Source organism: Embiotoca jacksoni, unplaced genomic scaffold (assembly GCF_022577435.1).
Source record: "Embiotoca jacksoni isolate LCO1_2020_lvr unplaced genomic scaffold, fEmbJac1.0.p SCAF_2, whole genome shotgun sequence".
NCBI lineage: Eukaryota > Metazoa > Chordata > Actinopteri > Embiotocidae > Embiotoca > Embiotoca jacksoni.
The window spans coordinates 16,147,777-16,165,097 of record NW_027185340.1 but is presented as its reverse complement, the minus strand read 5'-3'; the positions used below and the strand labels follow the sequence as shown (position 1 = coordinate 16,165,097).

General features: G+C 38.5%; 1 protein-coding gene and 1 pseudogene across 1 annotated transcript in view; one reads left to right on the top strand and one right to left on the bottom strand.

Moving 5' to 3' along the window:
* Nucleotides 1-261: 261 nt before the first annotated feature.
* LOC138201658 (alpha-1,6-mannosylglycoprotein 6-beta-N-acetylglucosaminyltransferase A-like) lies at nt 262-11,866 on the bottom strand (annotated as a pseudogene).
* A 2,476-nt stretch (nt 11,867-14,342) lies between these two features.
* The window catches only part of LOC138201657 (polycystin-1-like protein 2), a 42,423-nt gene continuing 39,444 nt past the window's right edge, over nt 14,343-17,321 (top strand). Inside the window, exons 1-4 of the mRNA XM_069155273.1 lie at nt 14,343-14,391; nt 15,627-15,848; nt 16,885-17,043; nt 17,136-17,321. Coding sequence (XP_069011374.1) covers nt 14,343-14,391; nt 15,627-15,848; nt 16,885-17,043; nt 17,136-17,321 — 616 coding nt within the window. The remainder of the gene's footprint in view (nt 14,392-15,626; nt 15,849-16,884; nt 17,044-17,135) is intronic.

The following is a 17,321-nucleotide window of genomic DNA, read 5'->3' as shown; positions in this document are numbered from 1 at the left end:
CAGGTAAGACATGATGCCATGACAACAGCTGTTTGTTTTGTTTTTTAACATTATTTCATGTAACCTTCCCTTTACTTTCTTGTCCTACAGTGCAGATGCCAGAAACCTCACCCTAAATCACTGAGAGAACAGTTTGTGAGCTCTTATTCTAGATGTTCAGAGTCCAAAATTCAAACCTGGAGACCTCCTGCTGCTGAACCAGCTGGAAAAAGCTATATTGACATGAGGTGCTGCTTTACTTTGATCTAGAATTGACCTTTGTGCACGATGTCATACAGTACACAGGCTTTGATCGTCTGACCATCAGTTAGATACAAGCCTTGCATAAGGCTATCTGGTCCTTAATGTAGTCCCTACAGGGGCAGATGCGAATCAGGGACCGGTCCGATCTCACGCTGTAGAGCAGGGGATCGGGCTGGAACAGATCGTGTTTGCTGGCGGTGTTGTAGGCTGGAAGCACCACATGACTGTTAGACAACTATGATGTTTGGCAATCTACACTGTAGCTGTAAAGAAAAACAAAAAGTAGAGGAAACCATCAGCAACTGGAGTACGTACGCAATCATGAAGCCATTCCATTAGTAACGGAGAATTCCAGCAACACAATCAGATATGGAAGTAGACATGAATGAACTGCATATAACAGAGACTTACAATCAGAATTAGGTCTGTAAAGCTTCTGGTTGTGTAACACCTTTAGGAAGCTCCACCACTAAAATCATTTGTGGAATTTGCATGATCTCCCTGTGCCTGCATGGGTTTTCTCTATTTAACCTGGTTTCTGTCAAACGGTCCAAACAAATTTCAGGTGAAGGCTACACGCTAAATTACCCATCAGTGTAAATGTGACCATGAATGGTTGTGTCTACATTTCAGCTCAGTGATTGACTGGTAAACTCTCCAGGGAGCACCCTGCCTCTCGTCTAAATGATGACTAGAGGGATCAACATATTTAGGTTAGGATTTATGTCAGTGCAGAGTTCAGGTCTGTCAGCTCAAGCACTGAATGCCAACATAAATCTTTAAAGACTCAAGGGCGAAAGCTCGAGGCTGTTTTTTTTTTAGCTTGAAACATTTGTTTTTGTTAATGTTCTGTTTGTTGCTCTTTTCCTTTTTTTTTCCACCTGAAAGTCAGACACCGACACAAGCTACTAAAACTGCCTCAGTGTTTTCTTTTAACCAAAACATAAAAGGTAACTTTTACAGCTTATTTCATATTTTTGCATAAATTCACTGAAAAAGAGAAATCTGTACAAAGTGATTAAAAGGTTCCCTGCGTAGGTGTTAAGAATTAGATGACTATTTTAGTCTGTTTTTAATTGCTTCTAATTTTATCTGTAACATGTTGGATTTAGAAGAATAACCTGGCTTTTGCCTGCTCGCTGTTATTTAATATAAGACTGGTCAGTGATGTGTTTTCAGTACAGATGAGATAAAGATACCGTGCTGTGATACAATACTTCCAAATCTTAGAAAAGGTGGAGTCAGAAAATGCTGTATGGTGCTAATTGCCCAACTTTGATTCAATACCTTATAATACCCTAATTCCCAAGGTGAGAAACAACAGTTTAGAGCATTTTATTTGTTAAATACAATCATACTCGGAGGTGAGTGGTGAACTAATGTACCTCTGTACTATCACCACGTGGTGTCAGCCAACACCAGTTCAGCAAATAATGAATTTTAGATGCGGCTCTCCTCCTGAAGTTGCTGCTTTCTTTTTGAGAATATCTTTCACTTTCCTCACAAACACAGACACATACTTGACATTATTTCATCATCTTGATAGTTCTTTATTAAAATCTTTTTTTTTTTTTTTTTTTTAAGGGTTGCTTATAAACCTAATTTTCGACTGATACATGTTTCAAAAGTTCACTATAAATAATAATGATACACTACATTTGTTTGGGATCAATGAATGGTGTTGACAGTATTTTAAAGGCAGCACCAGCTTAGAAAAATCACACATTTGAATATATTATTAATTGTTTATAAATTGTTTTGTTTTTTCTTTTTCTCCCATTTAGCTGACGGCGCAACAGCTGCTCTTCCCAGAAGAAAGGATGATTTACTATGTGTATATATATATTAAAAATGTGGTAGACTTGTGCTGCTCAGCCTCCTCTGAGCTCAGCTGGCGCTGCACCACAAAGCCCAAGAATGTGTTGTCTGGTGTATGAGCTGCTCCAAATAAGATAACAGATATCTATTACAACAGTACAAACAATGATGATAGTAACATAGAAAAAAACTAAAAACCCAATTTTCAAAGGTTACAATATGGTCAATTTTTTGTTTCAAACGGTCAGAAACTAACAGAAATGATCAATGGAATGTGAAGAAGTTGCAGTTTTGACGTTATGTCGAAGACGTCAATGTATTTTGTTGCACAGATATACTCAATAAGTCCCATCTTGTAATACAGTTCAAATGTATCTTTAGTGCAGATGACAACACAAACTGGTGTCAATGTACAGTTTTGCTTTGGCTGTTTTCTTGTTCAAGCTATAATGTAGGCTTAAGCGATTGACTCTTTTTCAGTCAAATAAATACTGGGTCCATACAGCCTAACTTTACTTTATAGCCAAAGGGAAATAAAAGCCACCTACTAACTCGGGGAAGGTCTAGAATACACTAAATTCCACCAAACTGCTCAAACTGAGACTGAGGGCAGACTGCTCATTATTGCCTCTTATGGTAGGAAGTGATATTACCAGGCAGTTCTTTAATATATATTGCACATATTGCACTTTTAATAAAAAAAAATTATTAAAGCTTTAACGTATCCATTTTTGTTCTTTGCTAACAAAAAAAACCAAACATCTGTAAATCACCAGATTAGCTGTTATAGAAGAAAAGTGAGACAGATACATACGGAACATAGTGTAGAACTGCATAGGGATCAAGTTGAGGCCGCCAAATGGACTGTTATGGTTGTGCTTTTGGGCCCAAGCTTCATGATTGAAGTCGGGCTCAGTGCCAAAAGAGTCCAACACACGAATCATGCACCTGATAGACACACACATATGATTTGCTAAAGTTACAAAACCAAGTACTATTTTATTACATACACATGCAACTACTTACTAATAAAACACTGACACTTTGTATAATGCTTTAAACTAACTTACTAAAGTGCACTTAAATAAAAGCCTCCAGAAACACGAGAGGGCTGAAAGTATGTGGATAATATTTCTGTTTGCATTCACACCACGTGCATCGGACTCAATCTGACTGAGTACCTAGAGACACTACGCCCACCCACCTATCGTGAAGACCTGATTGCCCTACAGGCCTGTCAATCAAACCAGCCTCCAAACAATCTGATAAGATGGAGTGACTTTAGCAAATTACACTATAATGACTTGAGGGGAAAAAATGAATCGACTTCACATTTCATGTGAGAAGTTGAATGGGAGTCTATGGAGCCAGAGCCTTTTTTGGAGCCAACCTCCAGTGGCTCTCGGTGGTATTGCAGCTTTAAGTCACTTCCGCGTTTGCTTCACTTTTCCGGGCCAAATGCAATGTCCGCTTTTATGTACAGTCTGTGGTTAAAACACCCCCAAAGTCACACAATATTACAATTTACCTCGAGGCGGCGGTAGGCCAGCAATTCTCATGTTCTGCGAGGTAAATTAACTTTACAAATTGTAAAGGGGCTACCTGCACAAACGGATCTTAAAACTACGCGAATAAGTTCCCTTGGTCCGAAAGCTTTGCGCATCAGTCAGGTTTGGCACCATTGTTGGTCAGTAAGTCCTGACCCACATTTAGAGTTTCAATTCCTCCATAAGGAGGTGGATGAAGATCAGATCTGTCGAATTCTTTCAATTAAACTCAGTAAAACACATCTTTGTGGAACTGGCTTTGTAGCCTACAAGAGGACAAAGACATTTTGAAACAGGAAATGGCCCCAACACAAAGCTGTAAACACAAGAAACTGTAGAACACAAGAAACTCAGTATTGACATTTACCTTGTGTTAGGTAAGGCTTTTACAGTACTACTTTACTGTAAAGGCTACATGCATTTAGCCGTAGTGTCACATTATCTTTCATTTGCCAGTACGGGGAAGATATGGGGGTACCATGGCAACTATCTACCTGCTCTAATTCTAATCAAAAGTGAAAATTGTATTTACAGAGGAGCCAGGTTGATGTCAGCATCCGTATGCTGGAATATTCACAAAGCACAACGTCCCTGCTGCACACTTTCTCAGGTGAAAAACAGGTATTCACAAACATATATTCATCCATCAGGATCCATGTTGGTGCGACTCCATACTGTTCTCTGCCTTAAAATTACTTGTTTGACAGTAAACTGACTTCCAGCAATGGAACATGCAAATGTATTTAACCTGTAAAATTTTTTGTGAATCTGTAATGTACTTTCTGTTTGCCATAATTTTTTTATTTAAGGATGACACGTACCTTGTAAATTTGAAAAGTTAGAATCGAAACTTTAATTTTGCACCATCCATTTAAAGTTTCTTAAATTGGATATTATCTTCCGTTTATTCATCCTCACATCCTGTGATCTTTCTGTCCAGTCTTTTTTTTCTGTCCTTTCCCTTCAACATGACAAGAATGAATTTTTGGGGGGGCTTTTCTTTCCCTCGGCTCCTTTTGGTTCATAGCCAGATCGCTCATCACCATCTTAGATACCTGCTTTTGTGTCTGCAGACATCTCTAGTCGAATCCGCCTTTTATGGTCTCCAGGTTATTAATATTCTCTTCTATTCTATATTTATATTCTAATTCCTCCCAGCAGACATTTTCTTATAAAATGTAATGATACCCAACAGCTTTCCATCACATCACAATTTTACATCAGAATCTTGCTCAGATTGCCATACATTCTAAATTTCTCAGCTCACCTTCTCTCTTGACCTTTTTTTTTTCCACCCAATCTTCATCCATCCCCACACTATTTTCTATCTTTTTACCTCCATATGTATTTCTTGAACCTATATGTACAGGTATGGGTACAATTTTTAACATCAAACCTGTACATCTGTGAAACGAGCATGGGTTTGTGATTTATTCAATGCTTTGATTTGTTTTACTCTAACAATGACACCTCGATAGAAAGAAACCTGCAACAAAAGCATGCACTTACTTTTTTAGGTCGGTCGCAGAGGTGAAGGTGGTGACCCAGGATGTAAAGTGTCGAGATTAGATCACTCCACTGAACGAGTTCCCCAAGGGGGCCCCCACTGAAAGCAGTCTCTGCTATTTTAAGAGCTGATTCATCTGTCACCACACCGGGGTGTACCAGGATCTGGGAGATAAGGGGCAGAAATAAATCCATAGACAGAGGACAACCCCAAATGTGCTTGAAACTCCCATGTTTCTGTTGTTTTTGTTTTTAAGACAGAATTTAAAAGCCCTCTGGCAGCTTGGACAGGGTCTGCATATGATGACTCATTTCCCACATAGACAATGATAATTCCCCTAACAGTGTCATTCTAATGTGTATTTTTCTCTGATGAAAATATCTCCCATTAAGTTTACATCTAAGTCATTTTGTGGTTTCACTGTTACTGCAAACAAAAACAAAAATCATTTTGAAGAGGAGAGGGAGGCAGCCAGCTATAAAAGCATCCTCCAACACAAAATTTGAAACATGTCCATTACATGTTCCTCATTGTAAAACTGCATGTCACTTTTACGTAAATGATATGAGTGCAATGGAAATTAGCTCTGAGCTAAATCTGGAACAAACAAATGGCCTGATCCATTACTAGTATTGAATATATGGTTCCTAGCGAGACTTCTGCATCAGTCTGAGGAGTTGGTGGCACATAATATAATATCATATATACTGCCCAGTATGTTATCATTATTAGTTCCAAAGTTGGCAAAAGTAAACTTTGACTAATTTAACTTGCGTAGGCTTTGCGAGTTAACTTGTGTAACTTATGTATTTAACTTATGTCACGCATATAACGTTTATTAAGTCACAAAGTTACTTTAACTCAAACCATCTTTTTGATCTTTTACTTAACCTGTTCAATTAGTTTCGGTGCCTAAACGTAATAAAACTGCAACCATTTTACAACATTAACCACGTGATTATTATTGTTACCATGACAACAGATGACTGATACGTCAGTCACTGGTACTGTCGAGCAGTTATACATGTCATTTTGACAAATTAACTCATCCATGATTTAAGGTATCGTGACGCTGTCTGTTGGTCCTATAGGGGGTGCTAAAATTCCTCACATGTCTTTTGAGGGATCATTGGAATTAGACCTGTTTTGTTGTTTCATTATGAAAACGTGTTGTATTTAGAGGTTAAGGGTATACCGAGGCTGTTATTTATTCAAACAATTAATATTCATTACCTGTTTGGCTTTCCGCTCCGTGAGGTTGTATTTGGCTGAAAGAGAGTGTCCGGCCTCGACCCAGATCTCCTTCATAGTGTGAATTCTTTGGTGGATCCAATGGAACTGGATTTTGATTTCCAGAGATGAGTATAGACATTTTAGAGTTGTCCGTACCACTGCGTATTCAGACTCCGGCTGAAAAAAGGAACAAAACGTATATTCTTCAGCTACTATTGACTGTTTTGTTCTGGACATCTAACACTATTTGCACTGATTCATGAAAACTTCGCTCTTTCCAAGTAGGCAGAATCATCGCCAATGTCACTACTCCAATTTGAGCCAATTAAGCTGCTTTCGACTCCCAATCAAAATCAGCATTCAGTTTGAAAATTCAAAATAAGAATTTGCGAATTAAAATCTGTTGCTTTTTGGACAATGATGGATTTTTTTTCAGTACATGTAGTAACGAGCTGTTTAATGTAGACAGATAATGTAGAAAATACACTCAAGAGACTATAAAAAAAAAGTGAAAGAATTCGAATGTGCAGTTCCTGAGTGATAAAAGCTATAAACAAAAATTAAAACTGCAAGCAGTGATATGCGGGCCCTCGCACGGTGCACGTCGGGACACCGGCGGTTCGGGTCTAGGAATAATTAAATTATCATAATTAAATTGTTTTATTTGAATTTCATAATTTGTTTAATTGATTCAACTTATTTTATTTAAGTTAATTCAATTCAAATTTTTTTTTATTTTTTTTTATTTTTTTTTTTTTAATTGTTTCACCTTATTTTATTTAACTTAAACATCAACTTCATGTGTCACGGAGAGACATCAAACGTTGCCTCATCGCTATGGCGACTCCCTTTGACAAAGTCACACGAACTTCTCAATATATCATCAACATGTTTAGGCTATTCTGACCCAAATTTAGATTCATGTCATCAATCAGTTTGACATAGCATATGGAAGTACAAAAAGTGTCATTTCCTATTGCAGCAGAGGGCGCTATGACATGAGGGAATATTTCCATACCGGTGTCTTCAGGGCAGCACTGTTATCACACATGTAATGTTTGGAGATGGTCATTCCATGTACATAAGATTTACAGCAATTTGTAGTTTTATGGCGAGACGCTCAAAATGGCCTCCACGCTACGGGCACGCCCATCGACAAAAACAAATTATTTTGAAAACTTTGAATCCCTAACAAGTTAGGAGGAGTTCGTGAAAGTACAACATGTGCGAATCGCCAAAAATGGCAACAAAATTCAAAATGGCGGTCTTCCTGTTGAGTTGAGGTCATGATGCCAAGAGACTTTTATGTACATCTAAGTGTGATACACATGTCCACCGAATTTCGTGCATATAGGTAAATGTAGCCGCCGGGGCTGCAATTTAGGGGGTACTAGCCAGTCAATTGGCCGGCTACTACAATACTTACATTTTTGCCATGACTGACGCGTGTTCCAAGTTTCATGAGTTTTTGAGTATGTTAAAGCCGCTAAAAAGGCGATTAATCTTAAGGAACTATAATAATAATAATAGGGAAGAATAATTCCTTGAAAAACAATAGGGCTTTCGCACCATCGGTGTTCGGGCCCAATAACAATAGGGCTTTCACACCATCGGTGCTCGGCCCCTAAAAATACACTTTCTGGTACAGCAGGTCTATAAAGGTTATACACATACTGTACCTCCTCTACCCCACACTCCAATAGGCATCATATATACAGTGTAACATTCAGTCTGGCATTTTTTTGGCCTTTGCCTTTACCTTTGACTTTTCCACCGCAGCTGAGGGGACCACTTGGCCTGAAAGCACAGGACACCACGACTCTATCTTAACACAACACACACAGAAAAAAAATAGAAGCGGTTACGTAGATGTGCATTTCCAAAACTGATGGCTTTACTGTATGTGCTGGGGAGTACCTCACTGAGGTAGATGACAGAGACCCATTCACCCCATATCTGCTGTAGCAAAGGTCTGTCTTCCACATCTGCATCAATCACTGGAGCCATAACAAAAAGACCAGTATAATCATCATCGATACAATACTTAACACACCAAAAATTAAACAGGAAACATAAGATAAGGCATAGGAGACAACTTAAAAATAATCCCTGAGGACCCACCAACTTTATTAAGAAAGTTGCTGCACATTCATGTGTATATATTTATACTTTTTTTTAAAGTTGTTTTTCTGGTTCAACAGAATAATGACAAACCTGTTGAAATATTTAAACAATCAAAATGTTCAAATGTGTTCATAGGATACATCATATTTCAATGATTGGTTGCCATTCAAATACAATTTGTTACCTTCAATTTCCCCATACACTGTGGGTATCTATCTATTGGTGGCAGCGGGCAATTTTCATCCTCTTTGATTTCATGATCTAAAAAACACAAAAAGCAACAGAACATTTCTTGGTTCAGACTTTCTATGCCTTTATATGTCCTAACAATGAAAGACATTTCATATTTATAAATACAGGTTGCAGATATCTTTTTTTAAACTGTTTGTATGAACGAAGAGTACGAACACATTCGTACTCTTGTATGTATGAATGTACATATTATTAGAAACAGCATTAGTCATCAGTCATGTTTTCGCCAACTGCTTGAGTGAGCAGTTTTACCAAGTTCTCGTTGGATAAATAATAAAGGTTCATCCATTATATATGTAATATCATATAATATATACAGTAGGTTTCGCTCATTAACATTCTGTAAAATCGTCTGGAATATATTTTTGATTTTGATTTCATAAACTGGCCCTTCCATATTGCCAGGCCAAGTATAATAAACTACAGGTTTACGAGGTGCGACCAAAGACTTTTAAAACTGTTCCTGTTGCACACGAACGGAGCGCAGCACAGGAATGCGCACGGAGCAGGGGGAAGCGATAACTTTAGTGAGTAAGCATTTTATGTTACATCGCTATATCAACATCAGCACCTGAGTTACACGTGTTAATGGGACCACTAGCTCATGAGCATTGGTGTTTTTACTATGGACACGAGCAGAGTCAAATCTTGTGTCAAACTCATCACTGAGACTGAAGTCAGGAACGCAACCAGTCGCAGGGTTAGTGACTTGTCCCCAGTGTGTGAGCACGGAGTTTAATTATGAAGTAATGAGACGGCGGAGGTAAAACATTTAGAATAAACGACCAGAACTGTGGTGTCATGGCACCTGGGGTTCTCTAAACACGACAATGTACCCACTCACCACGCGCCAACAATTACACAACCGTTGCCCGCCACAACTTATATTTGCCTCCCTGTGACTTCTCTCTGTGCCCGAGAATGTGCGCTCTCTGCTCAAGTTTTAGGTTCATGGTGAAATTGTAAATGCACACGTACCAGTGGTCACAAAAATGTGTGTTACTCAGGAGCTGATGCTGATCAAGTGACGTAATATGGAAGAAAAATGTAAAGTGACATTATCTAATGGTTCCCCTGCAAAGAAGACAATTGTGACAAAATATAAAATAAGCCCCACCATCACACTGGAAGATGTGTTCTGTAATGTGTTTTGCCTTACTGCCTTGCTAAACTCATACGATAATTTTTGTATTTTATCTACAGGTAGAAACTGTTCTTATAACTCAGATTTGGGCATCATTTACCAAAACTACTGTTTGGAAAAGTTACTAAACCATTTTTTTAAGACAAGATTCTACAATTTGACTTATTTTTAAAGATATGTCTGAAATTTGTCAGTGGGAACCAGTTACTTTGAAGGGCTTCATGCAGGGTGGGGAGGTCACAAAGCAATTCATTAAGTAGATTTTCAAAAGGAAAAGAAAGAAAAAATGTCAGCCTCACAGAGCACATTTTTTGTGTATAAAGTGCTTTTATCCAAGGTTTTTATTTTATAGTTTTTCATATCAAAACACGACCTGCTAACTCATCTGAATTCACCACTTTAAATTTAATTTCTTTAAACTGCATCCTCGTAAAGATTCCACATGTTAAAACCGGGCACTGTGTGAATAGTCAGTCAAGTGCATTTAATTTGATCGAGATCAATTTGACCAGATTTTACTTGTTGAATTTTCTTGTCTTGAAAACACCTGTTGCTGTAGATTTAGTTTATCCGAACGCAGCTCTTTAATCATCTCATCCTTAATTTGTCCTTTTTCTTTCTCTGCCTCCATTTTTATCTTTAGTACCTGTAATTCCTCTTTGTAGTTCCTCAGATGAGGCATGGGAGAAGCTGATAGAGAAAAAGAGTGGTGGAGAGGTTTTAATTTGACATAATATGCTGCTTTGAACCTATTGTCACAATCTGAAAAGAGATGTTGAAGCAATCAGCCACATTATGAGATTCAAAGAATATTCATGAAGCAAATGTAGAGGTAATACTACTTTTCCAGAAATCTTTAGATAAATAAGCTGTATGAGATCAATCTTTGACAGGAGTGTGTATTTTACATTACATTTCATTTAGCTGACGCTTTTATCTAAAGTGACTTACAACACACCGATGGTACACCATCGGGAGCAATTTTAGGGTTCAGTGTCTTGCTCAAGGACGCTTAAGCATGTGAACAGGAGGAGCTGGGGATCACACCACCAACCTTCCAATTAGTGTGCAACCCACTGAGCCACAGCCGACTGAGCCACAGCTACACTATTTAAAATACTGTCTTAAAGAATATGCTATATATATATATATATATATATATATATATGCAAATGCTACAGTGTTCAGGAGATCATCCACAAACTTGACAAAAATCTTCCATTATGTCTGAAATGAAAGGTGGAAAACAGCGTTAAAAGAGGAAGAAGATATGTTTTAGTTAGGTGGGGGAGGGTTGAAGAATTTTCCTGAAAAAGCAGATGTCCTTGGTAAAACCTGTTCTTCTGCACAATAAGCACTTGAACTGCCTTAATTATTTTCTATCCAAATGAGTGCCACTTATATGAATGGTGCTAACATCCTATGAACCTCCTGGAACCACCAAGGTTAAAGAACTATTTCCACACTAGCTCTACTCTTTCATGTCTGTGGGATTTGCTGATATGTATCTAAGATTGCATTATGGCCAGGCATAATACCTAGGGAATACTCCTGCTTCGCCATCATGACCTTCCACTTCCACCCACCACGCCGCTTTTTTTCCACTCCCGCCTCATCTCGTTATCTCTGTGCTCTTTTCTCACCTTCGGCCTTGCTCGATTCCATCCAGCCTTGGCCATTCCATCTCAGTCCGTCGTCAGTGATGCCCTCCTCCTCAAACTTTGTCTGAAACCAGTTTAGACTGACAAGAAGAATTATTCTCATACTTTACTAAAGTAAAGTAAAAAAAAAATAAAGTGATTGTGTTATTTTATTATAGTACAGAAATATTAGTACTAATGCATTCATACGTAAGCAGCATATCGATGTAGTAGCCAGCTTTTGATGAAGAACATTTTACCCATTTTAGGGTGGTTTAATTTACTGTCTAACAAACCAGACCGGTATCACACCGAAGGCCACTAGAGGAAACCGTGTCAGTGTGACATTTTACCTCATGTAGGCGTGAAAAGTACACGCATGCGTCATACACGGGTCAAAAGAGATAGCCATTTGCTCATTGATGTAATACAAAGGATGATAAAGTTGGAGTAGGGAGAATGTTGGAGTGGTTGATTGGAACAAACATTAGATTTCCATCCGGTTAATCGGTGTTCGTGTGAAGGTACATTTCTTTCAGGTAACGTGACTTACATCACCTAAAAATACAGATTTGAACCCAAACCATGATCTTTTCCTAAACCTAACAGTAGTTTTGCTTCTTAACCCAAACCAATTACTTTTAAAACATAACCCCAACCAACCTTCAGCGGTGTCACATCAAACCCAAACCATGATCTTTGCCCACACCTTTGGCACCTTGCTTTTAGGCAAAACATGACACTGTATCACCTAGTGGACTGACAGTTGTATTACATGCTTTGGTGTGATAGTAGATTGAAAGAAATGCATCATATATTTTATGCATGTTTACATTTTTAATTTGCAAAGTAACTAGTAACAGTACCAGATAACCAGATTACAACATTTTGATGCGTTAAATGCTTCTTCTAAATGTAATTATTTAAGTCTAAATTCACTAAGAAAGAGTGTTAATCAAAATAAAAACCCTCAGGGTTCCTAGCAGGAAAAATAAAGATTAGCACTTATCAACCTCGGCACGTTATATATAATTTTGATCAATAGGAATATCAAGTACCAACATATGCAAAAAAAAATGCACAGTAGAGGCAGGAAGAAACTTGGAAACAGATTAACTGATTCATGACGCAGGTTCACTGAGTTAACCGAATAAGCTTGTTTAGCAATTCCCAGAACTCCTTCATATTTGGAAGTTATACAGATGTAAAAAAAAAAAAGAAAAAAAAAAAAGGCCTATTTACTTACAAAGTGACTCTGATGACTCAACAACACACACAGAAAACAGAAGGTTCAGGTATCTTAGGGACTTGGCTGTGGGTCTTACAGCCAATCACTGAGGCAGACCAGCATGTTTTCATTTATCCAGGCAACAAAGCCACCCTCCTTTGTTGTTCTAAGAGGGTAAAAAGCCTTTTACAAAGCACGGTGAGTGGCTGCAGGTGCTCGTGACGGCTACTGCTAACTCGTGTCCTGGATGTAAACACGTTATTTTGGCTCACGGCACACTGAATCACCACAAACAACCCTTTTGGTATAGGGTTCAGTCACACATTGATAATGAAAACATACTAAGGGGAGAAGGAAGCATATCAGAAGAGCACGTGTGCAGAGAAAGAGGGTTGTGGCAGAGAGCCAGTCATATAACAAAGGGAGAAAAAAAATGAAGGGTGAAGACAAACTGGACTGATTGACACAATGGTGACTTTTACAGAAGGAAAAACAACAAAGAAACAAACGCCAGATGCCACGGAAAGATAAATAAACGCAGACTGATATTTGTATCCCGTCGTTTTTATGATTGGTAGTTGTACTTTGAGGAAGCTAGGTTTCAAAATGTGAAATTGTCCAATCTCAAGCCTCTGGTAACCTTTAACCTATTTTTTGTTTAACGTGCCTTTCTCCAGTCGAAAAACGTTACATTGTTTTTGCTTAATTGAGCACAGAAAGCAGTGATTTCATGGTGAATTACGCTGAGGTGAGGTTCAGTTCAAGCGTCATTACTGTATCTTAGTCGCAACAGTTTTATATTAATGGTTCATAAATATTGTACCTCTTGGATTTTTAGCGCACAATAAGATTGTGAATGGCTGCAGACTGTGGTCAGGAACACAGGATTCTTTGGTATTTGGTTGAATGCAGCTCTGCTGTCCAATCGATGATACAATCTAAGTGGTATATCAATTGATCCGAGCCACAGGAGATGTTTTCAAGAGCATATGCAACTTCTTTGTTGTTGTCTTTTTCTCGTCACAACACACGACGTCATAGCACAGAGAGAAGCAGCTTTAATTTATTTAGCAACAGGCCCGTGTGTGATGTGACATGAGTCAGAATATAGTTCTTTTTAGTTAAGTCTGAAGAGTAAAGATATATCAAATGTTGGAGACGGGAAATGTTTAGTCAATGCAATTGACTTTTATGCAATTTAATTAAACCCACAAATGTTATTAATTTCAACAATATAAACTCTAGTTAATCCCACAACAGTATTGGTGATGTTGACCTAACTTTTTTTATTATTATTATTACATGCGATATAGACAGCATTCATGGCTAATATTTGCCAGTTATCCCTCTAAAAGTACCTTTCTTTTTTGTAATAAAATGTAACATTTGAAAAAAAAAATTTAATCATGAGACGGTGCAATCAAGTATTTTTAAGTTCAGAAAGTTATCATTATCAAAGTTTTTTTGAAAGAACAAATAAATAACGACATTTTTGCCAAAATAAAATGAAATAAAAAGAAAATCTAATGAAAACAAAAAATATGCTTGCCATCTCTATAGACCTGGGCTCTCCAACCTTTTTTACTCTGAGAGCTACTTTGTCAAAATGAAAGTGTCCGAGGGCTACTCATGTTTAATGACATTTATGAACATTGGTGAGCTCCACCCAAACCAGCTGAATACGTTTTTTTTTGTTGTTGTTTTTTAACATAAACAAATCAATGCTCAATTGGGGTGTGGGTGTATTTTCCATATCTACAATTACACAGATGTTCCCTAAATGCCTACTGCAGTTAGGGGGCGCGTTGCAGGTCGCAGTTTCTGTCCTCGGATCTCTGCGTGTCTTACTTAGGGCGGACTAAAAAAAAAAAGTCCTTAGACTGCTCCTGTTGCCCACAAATGGTGTGCTGCCCCGTCACATGCACAGAGCACAGAGAAGCTGTAACCTTCATGAGAAAGACCTCCAACTTTTGTCCCTTGATTAAAATCAGCACCTGAGTTACACATGCTTTCGTGAGCTGTCCTGGGTGCATCTGCAATTTCTCCGTGGACAAGAGAGCACTCATCAAATGTTGTGTTGATCTGTGGAAATCGGGAACGGAGACCCTTGAAATGCTTTAGAAAGCCTGGAGAGGTTTTCTGAGTGACATTCACATTTCACATGACAGCAGTTACTGTCCAAAACTGACAACGGTGGATCATTTGGTGCAACAGAACCAGTCTGAACTTTTTAACCCCCCTCCCCACCCCTATACAAGTAGTCGTGATTTTATGTTGAAAAATGATTCGAACCACTTTGAAGAACATTGACTCACATTTACATAATTTGTTACTCCTATCTTTAAATTGTATCTCATTGAGGACAGTTTATTGATTTATAGAATTTTCTGTATTTCAAGTCAACTTTGTACCTGTGATTATATTAAGAGCAAGTAAATCAATGAATAAAAGATAATGTTTTTGTTTTATGTTGTTTTATCTCATTGAAGAGTGGCCTTTTTTTTTTTTCTTGAATTGGGTCATCTCAAAAGACAAAACTGTAGTTGTCACAAACCAACACTTAAAACCTGGCCTCAAGTACCTCGCCAAATGGTTGAAACTACTCCCCTAGTTTTTCTTTTGTTCTGGTTTGTGTACAAAAGCAATTCATTAAATGTTTTTTGGAGTCTGGATGGTAGGTAAACAAGTGACGCTCACATCAGACCCATTCAGCGGCAGAATGTCAACAGGGTGTGTATTTGAGAAGCTTAGGGCTGTTCGAAAATTACAGTGAGACAGCAGTGAGACCATTTGATGGTTCGTGTGGGGACAACAGAAAAGATGTGCTGGGAAATACTGCTTCTCTTGGTGACACTTAACTGTCTGTATTGTACTGACAATTCCTGTCCAGATTACCAGAAGTCCTTTGGAGGGTCTTGCTTTGAGTTTGTGGGCCTCCAGCTTTCTTTTTTCAGAGCTCAAGCTCGGTGTGAGAAGAGTGGAGGACACCTCGCATTTATCCCTGACAAGGACACACAACATTTCCTTGAGCAACACCTGGACTCTGAGAAGGATGTGTGGCTTGGAGTGGCAACATCCGCCTCTTCACATCAACAATATTCTGTAACTGAAGGTAAGAAGGCAGACAAGTGCAAAACAGACAACTGCAATTCTAAATGGTAAAGTATGAAATTATGATCTCAAATCAACAAACATTTGCAACAAAAGGCTCCTGAGCAAATCTCTGGCAGAGGCAAATATTTTCTACCAGCAATGCGATACAGTATAACTCTGTAAAGAGTCTCTGTCATCAATGTCAAGGTCTATTGTAAGTATTATCTGAAGGCAGTTGGACTTGCTTGATGTTCTTGACGACGTTTCACCAACCTAACACACTGGTGGGTAGTCAGCCTGCGACTGACTGAATGAGGGAGACATTCAGATGAAAGGTTTAATGTCAGGCTGGCCCAGCTACCTTCAGATAACATACATTTTTATCGTGCATTGATGGTCCTCCTGTGTTTTAGTGACATCAGAAAATCAATGCTAAAACCTCAGATTAAACACCATAACGCGAGACAGGAAATCAAGAGGTCTGATAAATGATGGTACATTTATCCAAGATATCATTCTCACTCTCCTCGGTTCAATAATTATAGGCTTCTCTCTGAAGTACAGCCTTTAATTTTCCTACAGCAGTACAATGAAATACGACTTCACACAACACAGATCGATAATTTTGCACACAAAAAAACGTACATCCTAGATTTAGAAAAATTGTTTTTACACACTAGGTTTTATTTTTGCTCAACACACATTCATACAATACATATGGTGTCTCGTGGCAGACAGATTTACCCACACATCCAATACATTAAATATATTCTCCTGGTCTTACAGTGTAGTCTTGAAAAACATTTAAAGCGAATATTGTCAAGCATTTATCACACATGATAGTTTGGACTGAGGATATATTGTACTACCATTTTTCCACTTCCTTTATCTGGAGTACAGTTTGGAATGTTATTTAACTTTTCTGCGTATGATGATAGATTTATATTATTCTTGAAAACAAAACAAAAAAAGCCCTTGAGAAATGTTCTACCATAAACAGATATATGTAATGTTGTATAAGCAGTATGTTAAGCACTGGTTTGCTCCCACCTCAGCTCCTCTCTCTTGGCTCGACGGTTCACCTGTCACCTATTCAAAGTGGCTGAGCAGCCCACAGCCGGGCGCAGCTTGTGGATACATAGTGGGACCCTCAGGCTTCCAGTGGGCGGCCACGAGAGACTGCGACAAAGAACTGCGTTTCATCTGCCAGTTCGGTAAGTTTTCAGACTCAACATACTGAGTCAGCATACTGAATCACTCGGCGACGGGTTACCACCACTTTGTGTTGCTTTTGTATTCTGCTCAGAGTCCGGGAGATCCATTGTGTGTGCGGATCGTAACACCACTCTGCAGTGTGGTTTTGGTCAAGTGTTAATTTTCGACAGCGCCTTCTACGGTCGTAAGAACAACCATTACTGTCGACCGAGGCTGTCTCCACCGACATCCACACAACAGGACTGCGGCTGGGTGGATGTTACAGAATCAATTACAG